The sequence below is a fragment of the Nicotiana tabacum genome, chromosome 7, assembly GCF_000715075.1.
Source record: "Nicotiana tabacum cultivar K326 chromosome 7, ASM71507v2, whole genome shotgun sequence".
NCBI classification, from domain to species: domain Eukaryota; kingdom Viridiplantae; phylum Streptophyta; class Magnoliopsida; order Solanales; family Solanaceae; genus Nicotiana; species Nicotiana tabacum.
The window spans coordinates 170,343,438-170,353,684 of NC_134086.1; the positions used below are offsets into that span (position 1 = coordinate 170,343,438).

A 10,247-nucleotide genomic window follows, 5' to 3' on the forward strand; every position below is an offset into this window, starting at 1 on the left:
TTCTAAGTAAGAAATTCTGTTGACCCGAGGGAAGGTGTTAGGCACCCCCGAATCCCGTGGTTCTAGCACGGTCGCTTAAATTGTTATAATGGCTAAATATCTGATTTTAATACATATTATAACTTGTGTGCTTTTATTAAGTTTAAACCGCTTGTATTATTATTTGTCCTTTCTGGAATTGCAACGTCGTGAAAATGCATCTCGGACCACGTCGCAATCAATGCGTCCGTGATTGTTAAAACATTCAAACTCCGTTGAGATTTGGATTTGGGTCACATAAATGCGCACCCGAATTTAAGAAGGTAATTTAATTAAATCGCGCCTGAAGAGTCTAACGCGTTATTATCTTTGGGGAAGGCAGTGAAATTCACTAAACAGTCCATCCCAAAAAATCTAAATATTTATTATGACCAATTATTGAGGGCCCCGCAATTTGCATTTTTTATTTGGCGAGGCTCGTCTCATTTTTATTCTTTAAGGATAAAACCTAACATTGGCTACATATCTCTATTATGTTCGTCTCTAAAAATGAAAGAAGAAAATATACGCTAATTAGATTACATGCTTGGCTAGCACCGGCCTCTTATTAATTATTAGATTACAAGGATATTAACGGAAAATTGCACTTGAATTTGTAAGGCGGGGGATTATTTCGTGCCTTATTCTATAATTGAACATTACCAAATGGAAACGAAATTACAAATAAAGTGTGGAATTGACAAACGCTATTGTTGAAACAAACAAATTATTTTTTAACTAATTTAGGCTCCACATTATTAGACGAATTGAAACATTGGAACTAATTATTATTTTTCTAAAAAAAAGAAACTAATTGAAAATGAACCAACCTTGACCACCAACACATTCGAGGGTTGTTAAACTTAATCGACACTTTGAAAATCTATTATATTAAAAGGAACTCTAACAAACCTTGTTCGAAATCAACTCATGCCTATTAAACTAAACTACGTGAGTTATTAATGGATTCCCTTAAAAACGAATTGAATTACTGCTCACGGTCTAGGAATAAGGTATCTAATGTTGTATGATCCTGAATCGTATTAAACTATACTACGCAGCTGTATTAATGCCAATTCCAAATTACGCCAGCCCAAAACAAATCAAAAAAAAACTAAATATAGATGAAATCGAAATTAGTCCACTACTAGACTGTTTAACTATTAATTGTAAGATAGCGGATCTAAAAACTAGTTAATTCTGTTGTTATAGCTTTCATTTAAACTAGTAACGTTATTAAAGTTATTGACTAAACAAAATTTAGCAGAACTAGATAGTTCATTAACAAGCCAAAACCAAATCGCATTATACAGGTTATTTTCCCAAATGGTATTGAACAAAAGTAAACTTAAATTAATTACACATCAACTAATGTCTATTTTTGAAAACACAGATACGGGGTAAACTACACAAGCACAAATGTGAAAGCCAAAACATGAATACTTCCATTTCTCAATCTTTCAACTCAAAATTACATCACAGCTTGGTTCGAATGTGTACCTGAATTGGAAAGGGAGAAGAAGATGAAGATCAGTAGAAGCAGCAGTAGTATAGCGACAACATGTTCAACAACACAGTGAAATCTCTGAATCAATCGAGATTAGTGACAGAAATTCCAAGCAGTAGAGGCGAGCCAAACCAAATTTCAGAATGGTTTCGAGAACCAAATAAAGTTGCAGAGATAACTCCAAACAAACCAATGTGCTCAACAAAATGAATCCAGCACCCCACAAACCAAGCCCAAATGAAACAGAACAAATGGAATGACTTGCTACTAAGGTTCGAATGAGTCCAATGACTCCAAACCTCTAGTACTGGACAGTTTTTTTCCTTCGAAAACCAAAGAAATTATGTTTTGGTCTTTTAAAAAGATATAGGAGCTAAACTTCCAATGGGGAATTAAAAACAAATTCAGAGAAGAGAAAGCAATCAAGCAGTATTTTTTCTTTTTATCTCCAACAGCTCCTCCCTTTTTTTTTCAGTTCTTCTTTGTCTCTCTTTTATATCCCTATTAGAAGAGAATCACCCCCCTCAAAGACAGGCTGCCCAGGGCTTAAAAATAACTCCTAATGGCTGTCATTTCCACTTAGGATTGTCTAGGCATGGAGTCTTTTCTATTTTAATCTTCTGAAATTCAAAATGTAGTGGATATCCTACTGTACAACAGGTTCCACTACTATTCTCATGTGCATTTTCAGCCCTTTTATTATTAAACTCATCTTACATCTAACTTCTCATCTGTAAAGATGTCAGCCAGGGTGTATTTGCACTATAGATTACTCTAATGGTTCAACCCATACTCAACTGGCAGCCCACTTTCTTAACTCTGAAATCTTCATTAAGAATTGAAGCTATAACCAATCCTTAGATGATTTTTGATTCAACTAACAAACTACAAATCAATTCTCAGCTGATTCCAACAATGCCTCAGTAAATAAAATTAAATAGCATGAGTCAGATTACTACCATTCCAAACTGAAACTAATTGACGACATATATCGAATCGACTACGCGAATTACAACACACACAATCAATAGCAAATGATCAGAATCGAACAGTATTAACAGGTGGTTCAAGTTGTACTGTCAAAAACAAAGAATTGCCCTGGAACTAATTAATCGATCAAACTCATTCCAATCGATTATTTAGTTTAAACACATACACTCATCAGTGAATAGAGAAAATTCGACCAAATAAAAGGTCCGGGCGAGGTGGACAGAATAGTCAACACAAAAAATGAAAACAACTCAAACTGACATTTAACACATAAACAAACATCAACAGACAACAACATGGAACTGATAAGGAAAAGAAATTACCTTAAGAAAATGAAGGTTAGACGACCCCATCTTGGACTCTGAATCAGACCTCTTTTGGGATTGAACGAACTTTAATCGAAGTGTTCTCAACTGAGAACACCTCGATTAAGGTCTATTAAAACCCCAACCCTTCGTTTAATTGGACAAAACCCCAGGTTCTGGATTTCTAGGGTTCTTGGGGGTTGATTTAGGGTCCGAGCTTTTCTGGTTAGATTCGAACCAAACCAAGCTCAGTTTGGTCACGAGGGAGGTCAGGGGAGTAACTGGTGTGGATTCGGGGTGGTTTGGCATAGGTTGGGGGTTTGGCTCGAATCTTCAATTGAAGATTCGAGACGATGGGGGAAGATTTGAGACCAACGGTTTGCAGATCTGTGTCCAGGGGGTCGAGGTGCACTAGGGGTAGGGGTGTTAATCTGGTGGTCACCGGCATTGTTGCCGCCGGGTTTATGGTGAGGGAAAGGAGGGGCGGCGCTAGGGTTCTTGAGGGTGTTTGGGAAAGAGACGATGATGGGGGAGGGGGGTCTGGCTTAGGGGGGGCGTGGGGGTAAGGGATTGGGTCTATATAGTTAGGGGGAAACTTGATCTAGGCCGTTAGATTATCAAAAATCAATGGCTTGGATTGATCAACTTAAATGGAAACGACGCTGTATGGGTTAAATGAGACCGGCGGGTCTCTGGGTGAGACGGGTCGGGTTAAAGCGTGGGTATAGAGATGTGATCTTGGCCGTTGATCAATCTGAAATCAACGGCCCAGATCAAGCATGATCAAAACGACGTCGTCTGGACATCCCTGAGGTCAGCTGATCTGGACCGGGCAAGACAATGTTTTGGGCCTGATTTGGGTCCAATTTGAACGACCCAATTCCAATTTCAAACTCATTTCTTTTCTTTTTCTATTTCTAATTAAAATCCGAATTTACAAAAAATCCTAAAAATAAAAATATAAAAATATAAAATTAAAATTATATCACAAGACATTAATTTTTTCTTTAGTAATAATTAACACACAATATCATATATTAATTAAACAAAAATCACCCTTTAAACGATAGAATGACAAAATTACCAAAGATAATATTTTTTGTGATTTTTATTCATTCAAAACCAAATACGATTTAATTAATCCTAATAGTAGAACGAGATCCTAAACTTACACGCGACATATATTTTTTATATTTTTAATTGATAAAACTAAACAAATCACAGACAAAAACTACAAATAACTACCAAAAAATGCCACGCAAATTCTAAAATTGTACAACAAGACGATTTGTTTTATTTTTCGATTTCTTTTGGAGTAATTGTCGTGTAAACAAAAATCACGTGCTCACATGTATCACAATAAACCAGAAGTTTACTAAAGCAAACGTTTATGTCATAGTAAACCAGAAGTTTACTAAGAGATAACACATGACATGATAAACTTGAAGTTTTCATTTGCCATTTTTGAATGAGCTATTTGAGAATTCAGATAAGCATATACTAAAGAACTAGAAGATTCTTCAGGAATTATCATGTGTTGCTTGCTCTCATAATGAATTGATTATATCAGCTAAAGTTGGGACTAAGACCCCTGATTCTGCAATATATAAAAGGTGAATATGGGCTCGTCCACCTATCATGTGAACCCACTTATAGGTGCATATATGAGATGGTTACATGTGTAATTATTGTCAACCTGCAGTTTGGCATTTGGAATTGCTTTTCTCGATTAAGAGCATAATTTTCAGATTATGAAATCAAGACAGTTCATCTTGATAATGCTGGTTTATATCCAAGCTGGTTTAGCATTGAATACCTCCTATTAATGGCTAAACCATTGCTTATGAGAACAAAGCTTCATGTGTTGGTCTAAGATTTTCTAAATTGCATATAGCAGCACTTGTATGCATCAGATCAACAATATATGATAAGTCCTCCCTTCACAATTGGTTTAGGATCGGAAACCAAATTTTTTTACTATCTTTTGTTGTGTGGTATATGATTAATTTCTCTACCATAATACACAAAGATATGTTTCCCAAAGATGATTGAGGATATATGTTAGTTTTTCTAACATTTGGGGGATGGAATAAACAGTTGAAAAATATGTTATATGAATCGAATTATCATTAATATGATCCTCACTTAGAAGATAATTCAAGTCGAATGCCAGAAGCATTTGCTGATCCAAAACTAAATATCATATTTCAGCTACAAATGCTCCTATTAAAATTAAAGTCCCTGAAGGATAAGTTTACTATACGCATGAAGCGTGGTAGACCAATCGGTTCCAAAGGTAACAATCCTTGAAAAATAGTAGGAGCTAATGATCAAAATGATCATAATGAGGAGGAAATAAACTCTAGAAGAGCCCACGACATAACATTTCATGAAACTCCCGAAAAAGTTCAGGTACCTAGAAATAAAGAAAGTGATGAGATCTCCACAAGTTATGTCGCTTCGGAACTGACACAAAATGATCGTCGACGATATATTTGATACAATATAGTGCACAATATTATAAAAGATTGTGAGGATCGGACCAGCAGTCCAGACACTTGAAGATGTCATACCATTTAGATACAAGTCTTAACCTATATGACTTATTTGGCTAAATCTATATGAAGATATTTGAAGAATTGAAAATGCCTGAAGCATATAATTCAAAGTCTTGAGAAATGTACTCGATCAAATTATAAAGATCTTTGTACGGTTTAAAGCAATCTGTGCGCGTGTGATATAATCGCCTTAGTAAATATTTGCTGAAAGAAAGTTACATAAATTATGTTATTTGTCCATGTATTTTTATAAAGAAAATGTCATCAAAATATGTTACACTTGCTGTTTATGTTGGTGACATAAATCTTATTGGAACTCCGGAAGAGCTCCAAGAGGGTCTTAAAAATACTTTTACATGGACAAAGTGTACCCATTAAGTACACCAATGAATATTCAATCACTTGAGGTGAATAAGGATCCGTTCCAACCTCTAGAAGAGGATGAGGAGCTCCTTGGTCCTGAAATACTCTATCTCGGTGTAGATGGTGCACTTATTTATCTTGCTAATGCTAACAAAAGTGGTGCAGATCGTATTGGTAATGCAGATGCAAGTTATTTATCCGATACCCATAAAGCTCGATTTCAAACCGGCAAGCAGAGAGTGCATATGATTGAGATCAGTGATTCATTCGAGAAACATGTGGGTTGGAATGTGATAAAAGACCCACAATATTATACGGAGACAATGTTTCATGCATAGTCCTATTAAAGGGAGGATTTATAAAAGGAGATAGAACGAAGCACATTTCACCAAAATTATTCTACACACACGATCTTCAGAAAAATAGTGACATTGATGTGCAACAAATCCGTTCAAGTGATAACCCAGCAGATTTATTCACTAAATCTTTGCCAACTTCAACTTTTGAGAAGATGGTATACAAGATTGGAATGCGGAGACTCAAATATTTGAAACAAGGTTTTCATCAGGGGGAGTAAAATACGCGATGCACTATTTTTCCCTTACTAAAATTTTTTCCCACAAGGTTTTCCTTATAAGGTTTTTGTAAACAACTAGTTATGCGTAATTACTAAATATGTGTACTCTTTTTTCTTCACTAGGATTTTTTTCCACGGGTTTTTTCCTAGTAAGATTTTAATGAGGCACATTATCTTTTAATGAACATCCAAGGGGAGTGTTATAAATATATTATATTATGGATGTTCATTTAGTACTCCGTTGTAAATAAGCTTCCTGAAGAAGCTTATCCATATGGGACTCCACCGTAAATATGTTTATATATTTAAGTACTCTATTGGAAATAAGCTTCCTGAAGAAGCTTATCACTTCGATACCCGGTTATGGATAAGCATTACCCCCGGTAGAAGATTATCCATACCGGGTATAATAAGCTTATCCTTTCAGTACCCAGTTATGGATAAATATTATCCCCAGTAGAAGATTATCCATACCCGGTATAATAAGCTTATCCTTTCAGTACCCAATTATGGATAAACACTACCTCCGGTAGAAGATTATCCATATCGAATATAATAAGCTTATCTTTTTAGTACTCCGTTATGGATAAACATTGCTCTCGGTAGAAGATTATCCATATCTGGTATAGTAGCAGCTTACACGACAGCTTCCTTTCTTCTATAAATAGAAGAGATTTCAGTTCATTATGTACATCAGTTTGAATTCGAATAATATATCAGTTTCTCTCTATACTTATCTTTACTTTATAGTCTTTATTTTATAACAAATAGCTTAATTTTCGTAGTTTAAATCCTTTTACATAAATGAAACAAAGACAATACTTAGCATTGGTTTATTAACAGAAGCTTTTTCTAGTGAAATGATCGAAAACGAAAATAAAATAAGTCAAGCATAAAGAGCAACAAGATTAAAGGATAAATGGGAATTAAATTTTCATAAACTTAGAGTGTTAATTTCGTGAATGACTACTCAAGTTTCATTTTATTCCCCTAAATTCACCGAACTATTTTTCTTAATAAAAAAATCAGTCAACTATATATAAGTATCACGAAAGTTATTAAACTAATTTTTATAATAAAAAAGTAACCCAACTATACACCTTCTCAAAATAGTAGGTCTAAGTTAGAAAAATAATACTCTATATTATTTAATTTTCTAAAGTAAGAAATATTTTGAATTAAATTTGTGTTCTAAAGCGACAAATAAAAAGGACCTTACGGAGTACCATTTCAGCACTTCTCACGAATGATGAATGTGTATAAGCAGCAGGAAGATACTGCCCTAGGGCTAAGGATTTAATTTAGACGATTAGACGTGTTTGGCTCAAAAACAATAATATTAGAGTAAATGAAATATTTACACTGTTCACTAGTAGGAACTTCAACGAAGTAAGAGGTGATGTTTTACTTGGAAGTCTTCATTAGTTTAAAATAATAGATCGGTACCATATAGAGTAACTTATTTTGGGTCTCATTAATCGCGCGCTTAAGCTTTAATTGGAAAAAATTAAAGTGATTAATATCAACTTCAGCAAGATTAAACAGAGAAGGAAAGTAAAAGAGAAGGAATTAGCTCAAATTGAAATTAACAGGTGAAAAGTGTGAATATTTCCCTTCATCGTTACAAGTTAAGCTAAGATCATCCTTCCCAGTAGACATGAGCAACAGCTGAAAATGAAAAAATCGTCGTTTTGAGGAATTTAGGCCTTGGACTGATTAAGGAAAGAGACCAACTTTTTCAGCACGACCATAGCATTTTCACTCGTCGGAGCAAACAAATGAAACACATGTTCCTCATCCTTAATCTCCACAACCTCTACTGTCCCTTGCCACCCACTCTTCTCTAATAACTCCTTATAGTACAGTCCCCTGTATTTCAACGGATCTTTTCCAGCAACATAAACAAGTACTTTGTCACACCCTAAGCTAGACAATTTCGGATCCTTTTCCGGGTTCATCAACGGGTCATCTAATCCGGAGCTATTTGGATGAGCAAAAGCCCAGAGCTTCTCAATGTAGTTTTTGCAATCCAAGTTTTCAGCCTCACCGTCAATTAAATCAATCCCCCAGAAATACGGACAGGCTAGAAAAATCCCATCAAGTTTGACGCCATCCAACTTTTCCAACCCGACCCGAATTGCTATATTATGAGCAATATTAGCACCAGCGCTATCTCCACCAAAATAAACGTGATTTAAATCAGCGTGGTCTTTTAGCCATGGCTCATGACCTTCACCTTTAGCATGTGAAGCGATCCATTTGAGAGCTAACCATGAATCTTCATAAGCTATGGGTAATGGGTATTCAGGAGCTAACCTGTAGTTAACAGAGACGATTATAACATTGGCTTCAGTTGCTACCAAATTAAGATGCTTATGGTATGAAGGTGAAGAAGCAGATTCAATCACAAAGCCGCCGCCGTGAAAGTAGACGAAAAGGGGAATTTTTTGAACCTGATCGAGATTTTTGGGCAGGTAAAGTCTTGCTGATAGGTTAATTTTTGGATCAATTTGGACATCTTTGATTTGGACTCCGGTTTCAGGATCCAATTCAGCTGGAACAACGCCTTCGCCCAACAGCCTCTCGATTCGGCCATCTTTGTAAACTCTGATCAATGGGAAAAGGTCATGTACTATTTCCGCCATTGCTGAAAGCTAAGTTGCAGGGGAAGGTTTGGTACACTATGCTCAAGTGCTGTGACAGGTACTTACTTTTAAATGCAAGACTTTTTGCTTGTTTACCTAAACGTTTGGTCCAATTAGAAGACTCAAACACTGTTTGCTTAGTTCCTTTTTTTTTTAAAAAAAATTATAAATATATTTAGAAAAAGTACTATAAATAATAGAAATATTTTATGAAATACAAGAAAAATTGTAGTGAAACAACATTAAACAGTGTCTAGAGGACAAGAGACCTTTTTCATCCTCACTTATTTCTTCTTTTTTAAGACAGTCTATTTTTTTCCTTTTTTCCTAAGATTTGGACCGCTGAAAATAAGTCAATAAGATTGCATTAAAAAAAAAAAATTGTACCACCATATATACGAAAAAAAACAATTCAAGTGAGCGTAGCCCATACGTCATTGTCCCTCTACTGCTTAAATCTTCGCAGAATTTCATGCGTGAGGGACTGAGGGTGCTCATGTGTTTGACAAAATGCCAAGGATTATTATGGAAGAATAATTAGCAAATTGTTAGAACTTGTTAATATCCTAATGATGTGGTCCTAATAAGGCCAACTGTTTCTGGCTTACGTATTTATGGAAAATGACTAGAAAAATCAAGACAAAATACATAAGTTGCCACCTGACCTATGACCCAAATCCCTATTACACACTTTTTAGGAACGAATATTATTTTACACGCCTAACCTTTCCAAAGTGTATCTAAAACACACCACTTTTGGCAGCTGACGCGCGCGTGTTTTACACAAAAAAGAGGCGAGTGAATGTAAAACTTTCGGGTCTAAACCATTATCTAAATGTCACATGTCCGGAGCCTTTGTTATTTTTTTCTTTTCTAGTTTTAGTTATTTCATCTCCAAATAATTTGGTCTCTTTTCCACACCCCCCCCCCTTTTCTTCTTCTTCTCCTGGACACCTACTTTGTCATCTCCATTAATTAAACTCTTAAACACAAAAATAGTTTCAGAGCTAGGTCCAAGTTTCAAATTAATTAGTCATCTCCTTCAAGTTTAAATATTTTTAGATATGCTAATGAAATCAGTGACTGATTTTTCCATTTGTTTTCATAATTTTGTTTTTAGATCTGCTGTTTTGTTCTTTGACTTCAAAAATTTAATTTTTTTTGAATGGATGTGAAGAAAAGGTTTATAGTGTAGGTTTTGCTCTAAAAATTAATGGCGATAGTGGTGGCTGTCATGGCCAACACTTAAAGCACCATGTGAAAGATCTATGTGAATATTGGCCA

The 10,247-nt window shown here is 35.2% G+C and overlaps 1 protein-coding gene across 1 annotated transcript; it reads right to left on the reverse strand.

Annotated features, from left to right (window-relative positions):
* Nucleotides 1-7,869: 7,869 nt before the first annotated feature.
* LOC107795400 (2-hydroxyisoflavanone dehydratase-like) lies at nt 7,870-9,065 on the reverse strand. The gene has a single exon (XM_016618033.2). It carries the CDS (start codon nt 8,961-8,963, stop codon nt 8,019-8,021), a length of 945 nt encoding a protein of 314 aa, XP_016473519.1. The 5' UTR covers nt 8,964-9,065; the 3' UTR covers nt 7,870-8,018.
* Nucleotides 9,066-10,247: the final 1,182 nt, after the last annotated feature.